At 38.5% G+C, this 18364-nt stretch overlaps 1 protein-coding gene across 3 annotated transcripts in view; it reads left to right on the top strand.

The window, feature by feature from the left end:
- LOC120300398 (minichromosome maintenance complex component 3 associated protein) overlaps window positions 1-18364 on the top strand; it is a 90639-nt gene that overhangs the window by 70414 nt on the left and 1861 nt on the right. For all 3 annotated transcript variants that reach the window (XM_039326351.1, XM_039326352.1, XM_039326353.1), the window contains exons 25-28: window positions 181-438; window positions 2037-2166; window positions 11176-11370; window positions 17272-17422. In XM_039326351.1, coding sequence (XP_039182285.1) covers window positions 181-438; window positions 2037-2166; window positions 11176-11370; window positions 17272-17422 — 734 coding nt within the window. The remainder of the gene's footprint in view (window positions 1-180; window positions 439-2036; window positions 2167-11175; window positions 11371-17271; window positions 17423-18364) is intronic.

The raw sequence follows: 18364 nt of genomic DNA, 5'->3' as shown, positions 1-18364 counted from the left end.
AAAATTGAATAAGCAGGCAAGGGTTAATGTGTCTTGAAGGAATTGCCATTGATTAGGCTGGGCCATTCTCAGATTTCTTGTAGACATTTTATCTGAATAAAATTGGGATGTAAAACAAGAACTGATTTCCCCATAATTTGGCATAGTAAAATAAATGTTTTTCTACTCCCCTTCTCCTAGCTCCCTGGCTTCCTGTTTGTGCCATGATTTTCCAGTATGTGTCCCAAACGGCTAGCTCTCTTCAGACCCAGGAAATACTCCAATCTCAGGTAGAAAATGTGTTGAGCAATACTTACTTGAAGTGGAAGGACCAGAAACATGCCAACACAGAAAAAGATGGCCCTTCTGTTTGGGAAATTCCTTGGGATCATATCTTGGCACTGTGCATTAACCATAAATTGAGAGACTGGAACCCTCCTCACCTTTCAATAGCACCAGGTAATAAAGATTCTTTGAGCAATTATTTTTCAGTTTTGTTACCGATTTCTTCTTATATTGTATTTGATATATTAGTTTTGGAACCCTATACTTTAGAAAAAGTTTTATTTTTTGTTTTGTTTAGTAAAACATTATTTGGGGAGACATGAACAAGATGTATAAAATTGTGCATGGCAGAGTGGATTTTTTTCTCTCAAATGTTTCTCCCACCAGGGCTTCAAAGACTCTTGAACTTTCAGTGTTACCACCAGTTTGGAGATAATATTTTTGGTAGTAATGCTCTGGTTGCGAAATGCTTATGATAATCGGGTGCAAAACTCTTTTCAGGTTAATATTCATAAAAATGCATGGGCTTGAGACACAATCTTATTTAAATTTAATATTAAACTTAGTTATTATTTACTAGTCCCACCCCAGTTTAAAAATAATCTCAGAAGCAACTCTGGAAGCTTCATGGGGGGGGGGACATTCCTTTTATGCTCTAAAAGTCTCATTGTGCTTCTTTATAAAGAAAGTTTTATGTTTTCAGTCTTTTAATTTAACCTGTTTTAGATGCTGATATTTTTTAAAATATCAAATATTAGTTGGATTCACATCGAGAAAAACGTATTTATGCCATTAAGAGAAAGTCAAATCAACTAGTTTGTAGCATAAGTTAATAAAAATTTCTGAAAGAATAACTTACATTAAAAATTCCGAGCTTATTCATTTCTTTTTAATTAATTTTTCTACTTTATTTTGTGCAAGAAAAAATCTGAAAAAAATGAAAAACATGAAAAAATATGCTGTATTCTTTCTATAAAAATTGTTAAGTGTACTCAGATTTCTTTATACATTTCATTTTAAGTGAAGAAGTAAAAGTTTGTATTGCTTTTTATATTATATTAAATACTTTTTATTAATTCCTGTATTCTAAAGTTTCCTTTTAATTTGATGGATAGGGTAGAAACGTTAAACAAATAAGCTCTCCAATTCATATTCTATATCTGCACTAAACCCATAGACTAAAATAAAAGGAAAAATAAAAGGAAAAAAGTAAAATAAAAGGAAAGATAGATTTGTTGTTCATCTCCTTGCTTAGTTAAGTTAGCATTCTATATAAATGGATGCAATTTTCATTTTAAGAATAAAGTCACTGGGAGTTGGCCAGTGTAAATAAATAAGCATAAATACCGTATATTCCGGCGTATAAGGCGACTGAGCGTATAAGACGACCCCCAACTTTTGAGAAGATTTTCAGGGTTTAGAAAGTCATCTTATACGCCAGAAAATACAGTACAATGTTGAATTTCTGTTTATAGATGAGCACAATAGGAGCTCCTTTGCTGCTAGAAAGCTTTGTCCTGTTAGTGCTTATTTCTGTAAAAAAAATAGGGCTAGCCACTAGGGGGCAGATTGGTTTTAAATTCAGAGAACAGCTACCCGTATATTCCTGCGTATAAGACGACCCCTGACTTTTGAAAAGATTTTCAGAGTTTAGAAAGTCGTCTTATACACCGGAAAATACGGTAAGTATAAATAAATTGTGGTGAACTTGAAAAAATCTGCTTGCTGTTAATTTCCTGATGGTTCTGTGTGTGTTTTTTTGCATCTTTTAGAAGCAGTTAGTAAAGATGGACAGATACATGTATATTTTTTAAAGGAACAATTGCAAAAATTCATTTGTCCTTTCTCATGGGAGGAAGCCAGATTAAAAACTCAGAAGGAGATCCAACAAAATCAAGAAAGGTAGGATTGTCTTTTTGTGTAACTATTGTATTTACGAACAACAGATTTCTGTTTAATTGCCTTTTATCCTAGAAAGTGTAGCTGGGCTTGGAAATAAGCTATTTTCTATTATTACTACTGTCCTGAGTCCCTTTCCTTTCTTCTTGATTCCATATCCTTAACAGGGAATATCCTTAACAGAAGAAATATCCTTAACAGAAGAAAATGTAATATGATGTACTGTATATGCCGGTGTATTAGGCGACCCGGCGTATAAGACGACCCCCGTCTTTATCGCCGAGCCGCATTCCTAGAACGTCATCTTATACGCCGGAAACTACCAGTATTTCCGGCGTATAAGACGACCTCCGTCTTTGGCGCCGAGTTTAGCGCTTCCGGAAGTCGTCTTATACGCCGGCATATACGGTACTTTGTGGCAAAATGTGTAAATATCTATGGGGGGGGGTTGAAATTATAATTATTAAGCCACCATAATTGACCATCAACCCTCTTTAAGGTGAACTGCGTCCTCCTGGGAAAGGAGGAAGCAGGTCCACTTGAAGGGGCACGCTGAGGAATTTGCGGATTTTCTGGAAGACAAAATCACTCATCATGGTTGCTGGTCCGGTGGAAGCCCCTGGGGCAGATTCTGCCCTGTTATCTAGGAATAGTTTGACCCTGTTGCTCCTGAGGAAGCGAACAAGATCCTAGGGAGTATGCACATAAGGACCTGTGTTTTAGATCCATATCTTGTGAAAGCTTCCCGGGAGGTGATGTGCGGGCAGACTCTAGAAGTGATTAATGCTTCTTTACAGGAGGGGGTAGTGCCCCAGCACTTTAAGGAGGCTTTGGTCCACCCTCTTCTCAAGAAGCCATCTCTGAATTCCACCCTTTTGGATAATTTCTGACTGTTTCCAATCTTCTCTTTCTGGGGAAGGTTGTTGAGAAGGTGGTTGTGCGGCAGCTCCAGAGGATGAAACAGATTATGTAGATTCCCTACCAGTCAGGATTCAGGCCTGGGTATGGAACAGAAATGGCATTGGTCACGCTTTGTGATCATCTGTGGCGGGAATGGGATGGGATAGCTCATTCATCCTTGCTCTACTTGACCTCTCAATGGCTTTCAATACCATCGACCATGGTATCCCTTCTGGAGCGGCTTCAAGGGTTGGGAGTGGGGGTTTTGTGCTATCCTGGTTCACTTCCTTCCTCTGTGGCTGCTCTCAGTTGTGTTAATAGGAGGTGAGAGATCCAGCCCTCATTCACTGCTTTGCGGGGTCTCCCAGGACTCGGTACTCTCTCTCTGCTCTGTTCAATATCTATACATGAAGCCGTTGTGTGAGATCATCCCTCACCATGCACTGAGATATCATTGATATACTGATGATACTCAGCTGTGTTTCTCATCTCTTCAACTGCATGAACCCTCAATAATCACACAATGTTATCTACAAATCAGCATTGATGTGATACACATGTTGAAAAACCATAGCACCTTTTTATGCTTAAAAAAATCATTTGATTTTTCTCCCTCTTACTCAAGATATGGATAAAACTCATCTTTTATCTAATTGAACCTCAGTGCATGTTTGTTTTCTTACTAGAGGCTCTACTTGTTGCACCTCCAGCTCCTAGACAATTTTGAATTCATCCTAGCTAGGGAGTTAACTCTCAAAAGCAGTTTTGTTGATCTGCTATTTTCATGGGGAATTGTTGAGATAAACTATCTGGATGAATAGGCCACTAGCTGCAGTTGTCTCCAAGGTCAAGATAAAAAATATTTTCAGTGAACGCCTGAATCAATTGTATTAGTTTCATCCTGTGATGCCTATAGTAACATGCAATTGTTAATATTAGAGAATGCTGCTGAGAGTTTAACAAGCGGAGAATTGTGACTTAGTACTTTTAAAACTGTCAATAATATATAGTGAGGGAAAAATATTTGATCCCCTGCTGATTTTGTACATTTGTCCACTGACAAAAAAAATGATCAGTTTATAATTTTAATGGTAGGTTTATTTTAATGGTGAGAGACAGAATAACAACAAAAAATCCAGAAAAATGCATTTCAAAAAAGTTATAAATTGATTTGCATTTAATGAGTGAAATAAGTATTTGATTCCCCTATCAGTCAGCAAGATTTCTGGCTCCCAGGTGTCTTTTATACAGGTAATGAACTTAAAGGGAGTGCTCCTAATCTCAGTTTTTTACCTGTATAAAAGACACATGTCCACAGAAGCAATCAATCAGATTCCAAACTCTCCGCCATGGCCAACAACAAAGAGCTGTCCAAGGATGTCAGGGACAAGATTGTAGACCTACACAAGGCTGGAATGGGCTATAAGACTATCACCAAGCAGCTTGGTGAGAAGGTGACAACAATTGGTATGATTATTTGCAAATGGAAGAAACACAAAATAACTGTCAATCTCCCTTGGTCTGGGCCTCCATGAAAGATCTCACCTTGTGGAGTTTCAGTGATCATGAGAACAGTGAAGAATCAGCCCAGAACTACACGGAAGGATCTTATCAATGATCTCAAGGCAGCTGGGACCATAGTCACCAAGAAAACAATTAGTAACCCATTACGCCGTGAAGGACTGAAATCCTGCAACGCCTGCAAGGTGCCCCTGCTCAAGAAAGCACATGTACAGGCCCATCTGAAATTTGCCAATGAACATCTGAATGATTCAGAGGAGAACTGGGTGAAAGTGTTGTGATCAGATGAGACCAAAATCGAGCTCTTTGGCATCAACTCAACTCACCGTGTTTGGAGGAGGAGGAATGCTGCCTGTGACCCCAAGAACACCATTTCCACCATCAAACACGGAGGTGGAAACATTATGCTTTGGGGGTGTTTTTCTGCTAAGGGGACAAGACAATTTCACCGCATTAAAGGGACAATGGACGGGGCCACGTACCATCAAATCTTGGGTGAGAACCTCTTTCCCTCTACCAGGACATTGAAAATGGGTCATGAATGGGTATTTCAGCATGACAGTGACCCAAAACACATGGCCAAGGCAACAAAGGAGTGGCTTAAGAAGAAGCAGATTAAGGTCCTGGAGTGGCCTAGCCCAGTGATGGCGAACCTTTTGGAGACCCAAAAACTGGCCCCGCCCCTGCTCTGCCCCCCATTTCTTGCCCCGCCTGCCTGCAGGGCCACTCACTGCCTCCAGGACCCGCCGCAGATCGCCCAGGCAGCCCAGCAGTGCTGTGGCAATCACGCCCTCTGCCCGTGCCCTGCAGTATCAACAGTGCACGATGGGGTGTGAGGGCAGAGTCTTGTCTATGCTGCCTGGCTGCCATGTCCATGGCTGTGCTGTTCCGGGTGGGCCACTTTCAGGGGTGACTCTCCTTCAGGGGGGCTGCTGGAGAGGAGGGGTCGCGGGGGGAGGTGAGGCTGGGGCAACAGCACATGTGTCCACAGAGAGGGCTCCGAGTGCTGCCTCTGGCACCCGTGCCATAGGTTTGCCACCACTGGCCTAGCCAGTCTCCAGATCTTAATGCCATAGAAAATCTGTGGAGGGAGTTGAAAGTTCAAACTGCCAAATGTCAGCCTCGAAACCTTAATGACTTGGAGAGGATCTGCAAAGAGGAGAGGGACAAAATCCCTCCTGAGGTGTGTGCAAACCTGGTGGCCAATTACAAGAAATGTATGACCTTTGTGATTGCCAACAATATTAGTTGCTATATTGTGATAGTGTCCATCTTCCTTGGTTATTTTTCAACTTATACTTTCTTGGTCTCAATTTCTGAGATAGGTATTCTTATATGTGTGTATGCTTGCATGTAAGTGTCTCTGCTAGTGATTCATCTTTTTTTTAACTACTTTTTTTCAACTTTCCAGTGTTATTAACGCCACTAAATTAATTAATTAATTATATTGGTTTGGATGATTGATTTAAGGAATTTAACTGATGTGATTTGGAGTTCAATTTTGAATGAAACACATATATGTTATATATTCCAGCTTATATGCAAATTGCACTAAAATTCATTTTTCCATAAACACTATTACAGTAGAGGCTGATCTTGCTTTACATTAAAAGGCTTGGATGAACCTCCATTTCTTTCTACAATTCTTATTAAAGTTTTCAGATTAATCAATCCTTGTCTCATGAGACTATAGTCATCATGTTTAACTCTTTCTCATATTTATGACATATGCTGATTTTCTGCATGATTGCCTTGATAGCTGAATGCTTTTGTCAGCAAATGAAAATTTAAAACCCTTTGTCATCTCAGGAATGTAGATAGGAGTTACAATAACTTTCTAAGTCACCTGGAATAGAGTGAGCGACATCAGACATACCCACAGCATCAGCAGTATAACTCCACTTACATGCTTTTCTAGAGAAAACATTTCTTTCTTCTCCTGGACACCTTCCTACAACCAGGTCAAGAAGTAGACTGTATAGGAATTCCAGGAAGACTACTTTATTGTAGGGTGTAACAGGTTTTTAAAATTCTGATAGTTTCCCCACTTCCCCTCTTCTAGCACACAGACTTAAGATGGAGTTATTTTGCACTTTTTATTCACATCTCCCCTCCCAAAAAAACAGAGTTGTATCTTATTTTCTTGAACTATTCCTGCACACCTCCTTCTAAGTAATTTATGCATACGGGTAGTCTTCAACTTCATGACGACAAATGAGCTTAAAATTTCCATTGCTAAGCAAGGCAGTTATTATGTGAGTGGGACCTCATTTTACAAACTTTTGGGCCATGGTTATTAAGCGAATCACTCCATTTGTTAAGTGAGCCATGCAGTGGTTAAGTGAAATTGGCTACCACCATTGATTTTGCTTGTCAGAAGCTGGCTGGGAAGGTTGCAAATGATGATCATACAACCCCAAGACAGTGCAATTGTCATAAATATATGCCAGTTGCCAAGTGCCTGGATTTTGATCACATGACCACGGGGATGCTGTGATGGTGGTAAGTGTGAAAACTGGTCATAAGTTGTTTTTTGACTGGTGGTGTAACTTCAAAAAGTCACTAAATGAATGGTTGTAAGTCAAGGACTACCTGTATTATCTCTCCAATTTTTCTCTGAAATTAACAAAGTGTGAAGAGCCACAAAGGTGATTTTGGAGAAAATATAAGTCGACTCACTCTTCTTTGTGGCAGCTCCACAAATACATTATGTATTTGAGAGATTGGGCTATAGTTTTTTTTGTATAAAGACTGATGCAAAGAATGAGTTAAGCAGTTCTGCTTTCTCTCTACTCCTGTTACTTCCTTGTAAGACAAAGGTCTTTCCTATTTTCATATTTAAGATCTCAATATTGTTATCAGCCATCACTGATATTGTCTTACCGTGTTTCCCCAAAAATAAGACCCGGTCTTATTTTTTTTCCCTCCAAAAGAGGCACCAGGTCTTATTTTCGGGGTAGGGTGGGATGTCTTTTCTACTCACCTCACAGCAGTAGCACTGACAGCCCCGCTCAGCTGGCCCACTTCTTCTGGGGCTGAAGGAGCAGCTTCGTTCTGCAGCTGAGAATGGAGCTCCGGCCTGCATTTCACAGTCAAAGACCTTTCCGGAAGGCCATTGCAGCTGAGAACCAAGCTATGCATCTATAGCTCTGTTCTTGGCTGCAGTGGCCTTCCAGAAAGGTCTCTGACTATGAAGTTGCTCCTTCTAGCGAGGCAAGTGTCGATCATAGGAGGACTGGCTGCAGTGGTAAGCTCTACCCCCATACCCCCACCCTAGTTTGATTTTTAGGCATGCACCTCACTCCAAAACTAGATCTTATTTTTAGGATAGGGCTTATATTAGATCCACCCCCCAAAATCAAGCTAGGGCTTATTTTTGGGGTAGGTCTTAACTTTCGGGAAAACACAGTAGTATGCAAACTAGCCTCACAGAAAATGCACTGCCATATTGTTTATGATGCCTTTCTATTTCTGGCTTCACATTAGATATTTATGGTTTATAATTGGTTGGTTGCCTTAATGCTATAACTCAGTTTCAAGAGAAAGCCGTTGGATTAAATGAAAGACAAAAAGGAAGTGTTTTAATGTTTAACTTAATGGTGGTAAATTAATGGAATTTCTCTCTTGAAAGCCAGGATGCTTGCAAATATCTGATAGTGGTGATAATTAAAGAAGGTTCTTAGTTTCCTGCTCTCTCACTTGGGATTTTGGTAAGAATTGGATTGCTGACTTCCAGTTCCGGTACGCGGAGACGCCGGACGTGCTTGGAGATTGCTCTCTGCACTGTCCGGAGTTTCCTTCACTGGTAGACCCTCTAGGGGGTCAAAAGACGCCCTGGAGGGGCGACCACCGAGCAGAAGGCTGGCTGGTAGATAGGGGAGGGCGGCAGCTTCCCCTGTGTCTCCAGCTATCTCCTTAGGGCTGAAGGAGCAAAGATCAGCCTGCAAGATGGCAGATCACCCTGCTGCACCAGCCGAAAGTCACACTTACACCTAAGTGCAATAGACTCACCGCGGATGATCCGGGTGAGACCCTTTTTGTTCCTCTCTTCACCCTATGTTCTTTTTTTTTTTTGCCTGCAAAAACTTCTTGGAATTATTTCCTGGTCTGGAAAAAGCAGCTTTTGTATGTGTGGGAACAAAGACGTTTTACAAAAGGACAAATTAAAACCTTCTTAAAGACTATATTTTATCTCCTTTGTTTATTGTTTTTCTTTTTGGAGCGGTATTATATGGGTAGAGTATTTATTTTTCCATTCTTTCCTTAAAAAATAGAAAAAAGGAAAAAATGGCGTTTGAAAAAGTTTTGTTAGCTTACTGAGGACATCTACTGGTCAAAAGTTAATATTGGAATTATTGACTATTTGGAGATGAGATGGTTTTGGCCTTCAAACTATTTTTTTAAGAGAAAAGATAATCTGAGCCAGCTGTGGGATCTGTGGGCTTGGATACTTTTCAACTGTAGCCTCCACTAAAAAAGAAAAAAAAAAGAAAAAGGATTTTTTCTTCAACTATTCTTAAAATGGAGAAGCCTCAATCACATTTAGACTGTAAACTTATACTGGAAAAGATCTATGAGGCCAAAGAAGAAATATGTACTACAATAAAAGAGTTTACTACAGAATTAAGAGCCAGAATTCCTACTTTAAACTTTAAAACTGACTTTCAGATTACACCTGACTACTCTACAAAACAGATTATACAAGATGAGGACTTAACTGATAATAAAGAGAATTCTATCTTGCCCTATAAGCAATTAACCTATGATTTTGAGGACCAGGAAAAGCAAAGACTGAGTTTTGAACTTCTGAAGCAACATGGCCTTATGGACAAGAGAAACAGAGAGCCAATGCAGAGACCAAGAAGGTTTTTATCGAATCAAAAGACACTACAAACAACAAAAAGAGATTCATCAGCTGGAAGGGAAGCTTTGCTATGGAAACCTGCCTGGCAGAAGAGGAAAGCTAGAATAAGATTGAAAAATGAAATTTGAAATTTCAGGCATTGGATTAAAGGCAACCTAGAATTATGGACTGATGTAAGGATTAAGGTTATGAGTTTGAAGTAAAGAGATGTTTCAGACTTGGATTGAATTAATAATTAATTGAATGTTAATCAAATAAGATGACTTGCTTGTTTTATAATAGGGATGTTCTGAGCTATGATAACTAACTGGATGAACTTTGAATTCTGTTCAATGGATTGAAATGATTTAAGGTTGGACATTATTCGGTTAGCTTAAAGAGATTGAATAATTGATAGATTAGACATGTATAGGATAGATAGATATATACATTTAGATATGTCTAGGATAGATCAATATTTTTGTTTAAAAATGAGATTTTAAGTGGAACATACCATATATTCCGGCGTATAGGGCAACCTGGCGTATAAGACGACCCCCTAGTTCGATGCCGGGTCGCAAGACGATCGACGCCGGGTCACAAGATGATCGATGCCGAGTCGCATGCCTAGAAAGTCGTCTTATACGCCGGAAACTACCGGTATTTCCGGTGTATAAGACGATCGATGCCAAGTTGCATGCCTAGAAAGTCATCTAATACGCCGGAAATTACGTTATTTCCAGCGTATAAGACGACTCGGCGTATAAGACGACCCCCGAGTTCGGAGGCTCTTTCGACGCTCTCAAAAGTCATCTTATATGCCGGAATATACAGTATTTGGAAGGGATATCTGAATTGAAAATGTTTTTATTTAAAGTTAATTTGATTGCGGTATTCAGGTTGAATTGCGGTATTCAGGTTGAATAAATTTAAGCTAGAATTGGATATTTTAAATATACTATGCTATTAGAGGGAAAAAAAAAGGGAATACTTGATGTATTGATTGTACTATGTATATATGTTTTGTTCCAGGATGTTTGATTACCCCAGTATCACGGTGTGTCCTGAATACTTTGTTTTAAAAAATTTAAAAAACCAATAAAATTTGTTTTAAAAAAAAAGAATTGGATTGCTTATCATTCTAAATAGGCTGCTGCTTTTTATGTTGCGAGACTTAATAAAAACCTATCTGTTCTGAATTTGGTATTTTAGTGATATACAAACATACTAAAATGTCTCAATATGCTCATGTAATACTTTTGCTGGTTACCTATTTGCTTTTAGGTGTAATTCAAAGTGCTAGTTGTTACCTGTAAAGCCGTACATAGCAGTTGGCCTGCTTACTTGTGGGATTGCCTGTCTCCCATAGTATCTCCCCAGCCAATTCAATTAAACAACATCTATCAGGACCCCAGAAGTATGCCTTTTTTGTAGCAGCACTTGCCCTCTGGAATGAGGTTTTCCCTGAAATTTGGATACCTACCTTTCTAAGGGCCTTAAAAACCTGACTCTTCATCCAGTCCTTTGGTGAGTGAACGAAGGCCTCTTAGATTGCGTGGGTTGGGTTTTTTTTTCCTTCCCTCTGGTATTCATAACCTTTGCCATCGTTTATTATTTTATTTTGTTCTCTCTTTTTAAATGTTTTTACTTGTGAGTTGCCCAGAGTCTTTGGGAGTTGGATGGCATACACAGTTTAACTGTAATAATAATAGCAACAACAATAGCAGCTATGTTTTCCTGCCTTCTAGGTCTAAATTAAAGACTATGGCAAAATTGTATTCTCCTTTATTATCTCCAACGGAACATTGTGTCAGTCAAGAAATTAAAAACAACAAGGAGCTCAATATTTCTGGTAGAGGTCTCACACTGGCAGTTTCAGAAGCAGATCTTCTGCCAGAGTGCCTGTCTGTTAAGCTACAGTTGGAGAAAGCAGAGAGCAAGAGGTAAGATTTCTTTCTTTACAAATGTTGAGAAGTACTAAGAATGGGGATATGAGTGGGTAGAAAGAACAGAAAAAAAAACATAAAATGATGGGATTCAGTATTCATTCATTTAATTATAGTTCTGATATTCTAGTTGGCTAGAGTTGGGAGGCAGCAAATCAAATCAATCAATTACAAGAGGAATAAGGGAAGAATAATATGAAAGGAAGAAGGAAAGTTGAGAAAGATGATAAAGGAGAAAATATATATTAGAAAAGTGTGAAAAGGGTTCATACAAATAGTCTGTGCTGGCTGTGTGACATATTAGTTGGATTAAATGGAAACAGGTTGTATATGCGAAATAGAAAGTGAAATAAGATAGGGGTTTTACTTTAAATTCTCTACCAGAGCATCATTTCAATTCATAAGGTATTGTCACCAGTACCCCAATCTTGGGGGTATGGCCAGAGGAGAAAGAAAGAAATCACAATCTCAGTTACCTAGACTTGAGGGCTGTAATAATATGTTGAACTTCTTTTTCATCAGTAGTCATATATTTGTCATGATAGGGTATTGCCAGCTGGAAGACTGCATATTTTTCATTTAAAATAATAGGTTCAATCCTTGGTGAAATGCCAAAAAGTATTTTATTGAATAAATCTTAAGAGAGTTACAGTTACAGAGAAAGAAAGATATACCAATCTGCATCTTTTCAGGTTATCAGATGCTCAACAAATCGTAATATATACACATCTGAAAACTTGACATCTAGTTGCACAGCTCCTCCTAGAACAGTGATGGCGAACCTTTTAAAGACTGCCCAAAAACTGGTCCTGCCCCTGCCCACCCTCTGCCCCGCCCTGCTCACCTGGTCCTGCCCCTGCCCACCCCCACCCCCACTCCGCCCCACCCTGCCTGCCCACAGGGCCACTCACCGCCTCCAGGGCCCACTGCAGATCGCTCAGGCAGCCCAGCAGTGCCATGGGAGCCATGCCATCTGCCCACACCCTGCAGCATCAACTGTGTTGTGTTGCGGCGTGAGGGCAGAGTTTTGACTACACTGCCTGGCTGCCATGTCCTTGGCTGCGCTGCTCCATGTGGGCACACTTGGGGGCAACTCTCCTCCAGGGGGATTGCTGGTGAGGAGGGGGTCGCGGGCGGAGGCTAGGCTGGGCCAATGGCACGTGTGCCCACAGAGAGGGCTCCGAGTGCCGCCTCTGGCACCTGTGCCATAGGTTCGCCACCATTGTCCTAGAACTTTGGGTGTACAGTCAGGTTCAAACTGTCTGAGGCCTTAGCAACATTCCCACACTTAAGAGATTTATAAATCACAAGATTATCAAGACTCTTATGACAAACAGAAAACTATGAATTTTAGTCCCACCTTAAGCATGAAAGCTTGCTGGGTAGCTTTGGGCCAGTCAGTCTCCCAGCTCAATGTACAGGGTTCTTGTGTGGGGAAAATAGGAGGAAGAATGTTGTGCATGTTTTTGTTGACTGATGTTATTTGTAAAAAAAAAAATAGAATAAAGGTAAAATTAAAAAATCTAGAAAAACCATGGAAACAGAATCATAGGGCTGGAAGGGACCTTGGAGGTCTTCTAGTTCAACACCCTGCCAAGGTAGGAGACCTTGTACCATCATGGATAAATAGATGTCCAATATTTTCTTGAAAATCTCCAGCAATAAAGCACCCACAACTCTGGAAGGCAAGCTGTTCCACTGATTAATTGTTCTTGCTGTCAGAAAACATCTTAGTTCCAGGTTGGATTTCTCTTTAATGAAATTTCAAGCTCTCCATCAAATTTATGAAACACCTAACGGCCCATTTTCCAGTGGTACAGGTGTAATATAGTTTGATTCCACAGGCATAGATATTTCTCCTACATAGTGGGTTAAACATAACATATTTTAAACTCAGACTTAACATACTTTATATACATTGATTGAACTGCCCTCTAGCCTGATCTAGACTTGGAAAGTCTACAGATTCCTTAGAGGAGTATGTTGAATACTTCTGTCATTATGTTCTTTCAAACTATACATTTTCAAAGTCCTAATGAAACTTCCATTTGAATTCACTTTCTATTTTCCTCGAGATTTTATCTTTTAAACTTAATTTTTGGTGACCTCAATTCTTCTGAGCAGATCTCTAAATCTCCAAATATTAGTTGTTTGTATATCAGTTCTTCGAGATAGTTCAGACAGGAAATCAAAGCCATGAGTACCGATACTACTTTTATTGTAAGGTTACAGTAGTTGAATCTTGCAAGTGTGAAAGCAGGTTCCCCCCTCCCCAGCCTTTTCAAAGAACAAGGGAGAGTCCCATTTTTCCTTTAGGCCAAGATTTCATTTAGCCATAATTCTCAGCAGTTGCTTCATTAGCTGTATTTCCTATGGGCTGATTTCTTTCAGTTAATGCAGTTTAACTCTAGTTTTGTAACTTCATCCTGCCAACTATAATTAAATCCTGCCAAGTATAATTGAGATTTAGAGAACAGAATCTCAATATATTTTTTATAAATATTTTATTAATTTTCTAATTTTACAAGTACTTAATAAGCAATGTGTTGTCTGGGTCTATTAGTAATTCATTGGTACATATTAACTTTCTTAGTCTAATCCAATACTACACCATCCGGTGCTTCCTTGGTCATCTCTTTTTCTGATAGTATGCGTTTTTCCATACTGGGCAAATACAATTCTTGTTACTGTTAATACATATACAGTTAAATATAGACATCTTCATCACATTTTTATAGTATTATATATAATATCAATAGTATCAATTTATAATATCTTTTCTAGCCAAAATACGTCTCAATTGCATTTGCACTTAAAATCAATTTATTCAATCAATATCCTGTTTTTCTTACTTTTTTAAAATTTTAATTTCCCATCAATATTCAAAATATATCTATCGCTTATAGTTTTCTCATAATAAATTATATTTGGGTAATCAAAAGCTTCAAACTCTTTTAGAATTTTCATATTTCCCATCTCATAAAAAGTATAATATTCTAGTTACAATTATAATTATAATAATACTATTATTTCTAACAGTTACCTATTTTCTTAGCCATATTCAAACATCTGTGTAGTAGTATAATATCCCATCTAATAGGTCAAAACCTCAATTTTCTTCAGTCTTACTCTAGCTTTCTTCTTTTGCCAAATAACTTTCCAAGTCAGTACATTTAAATCATCAAGTAGGTCTTCCTCTATTTTTGTATATATTATTTGGAATGAGGAAAAGAATTTGGTTGAAGTGTTTTTGGAAGAACGCTCAACCCATTTATATTCATTAAACAGCCTCCATCCTTCTCCTTCAGTTTTTCTTTTCATTTCTTGTTTGTCAAAATTCAGCATTTCTTCCAACAGCTTTACCATCCATTCGATCAGCTCTTCTTCCTTATCCTCAAATGTGTTCTGACATCTTGACAAGTATGATGCCTTTTCCATTTCCAGTATTATCACTAATTTTTCATTTGTCTGTATCTGTCTGTTAATTCCTTCCTTTAGGTCCTCCATCTTTGGATCCATTTCTTCTAGTTTTCCTTCTGTTTTCTGGGTCATTAGTTCCTTCTTTGCAGTCATTGTCTGGATTTGTAAGTTTAGGTTAGAAAATTGTTCTTTTATCTCATTTGCATTATTTTTAGTCTCATCCTGAAATAAAGCAATTGTCTCTTGGATTGATTTCAACTTGGAAATAATTTCTTTCTGAGATTCATTAACATTTTCTTGTTGATATATCAAGCTGGGAGCTTTGGAGACAGGTGTTAAAGATGATTTTTTACCATTTAAGGATGAGAATGGAACACTCATTTTGTTTTTGTATGTAGTCTTTATAGTCCAATAAGGTCCCCAATCAAGATAAGCAGCCCAAGAGTTTTTGTTTTTCCCTTTTCCCAGTTGCAGTCTGCAAAAGTGAAAGTGTCCATGAACAACAAAGAGTCTTATCTGAGTCTGGGCTTCAAGCCAAGTTTCCCTTAAGCATAATAAATTGTAGTGCCATGATTCTCCACTAGATGTCGTTGACACCGTCTTCCAGCTTTCCAAATCCAAGCTTATTTTGCAAACTTTCAAATACTTTTTCTAAAAAAAAGTCTCAAAGGTACTTTTAGTCCCGAATTTCAAAGCTATAGATCTGTATTAGTTCCAAATTGATCTTGTAGTTTCCTCTGTTTTTCCCCAAAGCAATTAATTCACAGCTTTTCTTTTCCTGAGGGAGCAAGGCAATAACTTCCTTTCCCTGTCTCATCGGGAAGGATTCTTTGCTTTGGGTATTCTTTTTTCCAGGAAAGTAGTGTTAGGGCCATAAAGAGAGGATAAAGTTTTATCCAGTTCCATCCATGTTGGTCAGAAATTGCTGGTTAGTGCTTGTATTCGATTGTCAGCAGCTTCTGACAGGCTACACAAATGTAGCCAGTCTTACCCTCGCTGGTTTGGAGGGCTTCCTTGGATCCAGCAGAGGGGCCACCACCTTTTCGTGATCGATGAGGGTCCCCTCCTTCTTCGTCACTTCTTTGGGGCGACTTTCGACCCTTTGTAGGGTCCCCAGCAGGGCAAAATTGCGACGTCTTGCTATTGACCGCAAGAAATATTGCACTGCATTAACACAAGAAAATCTGGTAACCTCCCTTCCCAAGCTGTTTAATGTACAGAAGTGGGTCTCAAGAAGTATTTTCCTATCCTATTAGCTCCTGATTAGTGGTTGAACTAATATATTTCATCCATGTTTTTAATGCTCTCCAAACTCTGAAATTCACATGTGTGATTCAACAGTATTCTCCAGAAAAACATCCTTACTCATTTCTCGTTTGCATTATTTCACATCATAGAATCTACAGCTAGTGTTGTAAATTCTTATCCAAGCACTTTGGCATAAATTCCTCCATGCTACCAAAACCTGTGTTCCTAGTGGCAGTCCCACTGAGCAGCAGAATCTCTTTAAATGGATGCTCTTTCTTTCTACAGTGATTGAAGATTGAGTAGAACAGAATAGAATAAAATAGAATAGAATAGAATAGAATAGAATAGAATAGAGTTGGAAGGGACCTTGGAGGTCTTCTAGTCCAGCCCCCTGCTCAAGCAGGAGAACCTATACCATTTCAGACAAGTGACTGTCTAGTCGCTTCTTTAAAATCTCCAGTGATAGAGCGCCCACAATTTCTGAAGGCAAGCTGTTTCACTGGTTAATTGTCCTCACTATCATTTATTTCTAATAAACTGTGGGCTCAGCTGCATGGAGAAACTGAAATCTTCTCTCCTTTTATCCCAGACAGTCTGTTTTCTTTGATGGCATTGACTGAACGTAGATAAAAATGTTGTCAAACAAACAAATGCTGTTTTCTTTCATCCTAATTCCAAAGACAGCTTTGGTGTCCAGCAAGCTGGCTTGCATCTTCTTGGCTTAGATGACTCCTGCAGGTCTTTCATTACAAGTTCCACTGCTACATTCGCTACATCACCTACTATTACCATTTTTCTACAGATTTGAAGGGTGATTATTTGATTAACTCCAGTAAATTCCTTAGCTTAGCCATAGATTTTATTTTGAAGAAGAGTTATATGATGTATGGTGTAGGGTTTTATTGCCAATTCATTGGTCATTTTGGTTTTGGTTTCTTTGTTGAGGGAGAAAACTTAAACCATACCCTTGTTTGTGTGATTCAGTTTTTTAGGATTGCTGCATCCTTTCATATCAATTTCCTTTTTTGGTCTCTTTTTTATTCTTGGCCATTGAAGGTTAGGTTGCAGGATGCTAAATTTTAAATATCTATTTTTAAATGTCATGTGATCTTTGCCTTTTTGGGATGATGATGATGGTCTAAATTCATTATTAATCTTTTTGAACCTCTGTTGAACTGTCATGGGAAGTAATCAATTTTTTGTTTATATGTTTCATTTTGTTTTGTCTAGATTTGATGAACAACTGCAGCGGTTGTTAGTTAAAGATTCTGAGACACTCCAGGACACCTTGTCTTTGCCTCTTTATCTTCCTGAATCTTTAGTATCTATGCCTCAGATTATTCAACCATTCGTCAGAATTCCAAAATCAAGAAGTCCAGAGGTAACCTATAAATTAAAATATAATGGTGGTGGGCTGCAATATTGGACTCTATTCACTTCCCTTAACCACCCTCTTCCTATTTTTGAGAACTGGTGTAAGTCAGTTACAGGAAGGAGCCAAAAACAATAACATTAATTTCTGCCCAATCAGCTTCTTACATATCCCCAGCAAACTGTAAACCTGGCACTTTTATTCCAGTGGAACTGCTATGATTAGGCCTTGTATTGTGGCTGCATCAAAACCACCAGATTTGAGTTGGATGTGACCTGCAAGAGCAATCTCATAGATCAGGTGAAGCCACTGTATTTAATCCATAGTGCTGTTCTTGTCAATTAATACTTGATGGTTGACTTATTTGGGAAAGATGTGGGAATCAACATAATGTAAAATCATATAAAATTGTGACATAATCCAAGCACATTTCTATATTCTAGAAATAGAATTGCATTTTTTATGATAGCTTATATTATTTAGTAGTCAGCACATCCCCAGGCAGAGTAAAATGTCAAGATAGCCATAACAGCATAACAATTGATGTCCCACATGTTTTATATGAGTTGGTGTTTCACACACATTAAAAAAGGATAGGGCTTGAATAATGCTGCCACAATAACTGTCTTAATCTTTTTGACCTCACCATTCATAGTAATTTTTAATGTATTTCCCTAATCCAAATATGATTTATTTTAGACATTTGATCAAGCTTAGTTTCCAGTTAAAATCTTATTTAGGCATTGTACTAATACAGGATATGGCAATGTGTAAAAAAGGTATGGTGGTTGGCTGAAATGTTGGCATTCTCTACTACTTAGGGTCAATTTTTTTCTCACTTTTTTTGGTTAATGGGTATATTTTTTCCTTTATTGTAATATTTAGGTCTTGATGCATTGTATTATTTCATGCAGATTTCATTGAACTAATATTTATGTAGTATTAATGAGC

Source organism: Crotalus tigris, unplaced genomic scaffold, assembly GCF_016545835.1.
Source record: "Crotalus tigris isolate CLP2741 ecotype Arizona unplaced genomic scaffold, ASM1654583v1 scf7180000024340.7048381, whole genome shotgun sequence".
In the NCBI taxonomy this organism is placed as follows: Eukaryota; Metazoa; Chordata; class Lepidosauria; order Squamata; family Viperidae; genus Crotalus; species Crotalus tigris.
Note: the sequence above shows the minus strand (reverse complement) of the source record. Positions and strands in the feature narration are given on the sequence as shown.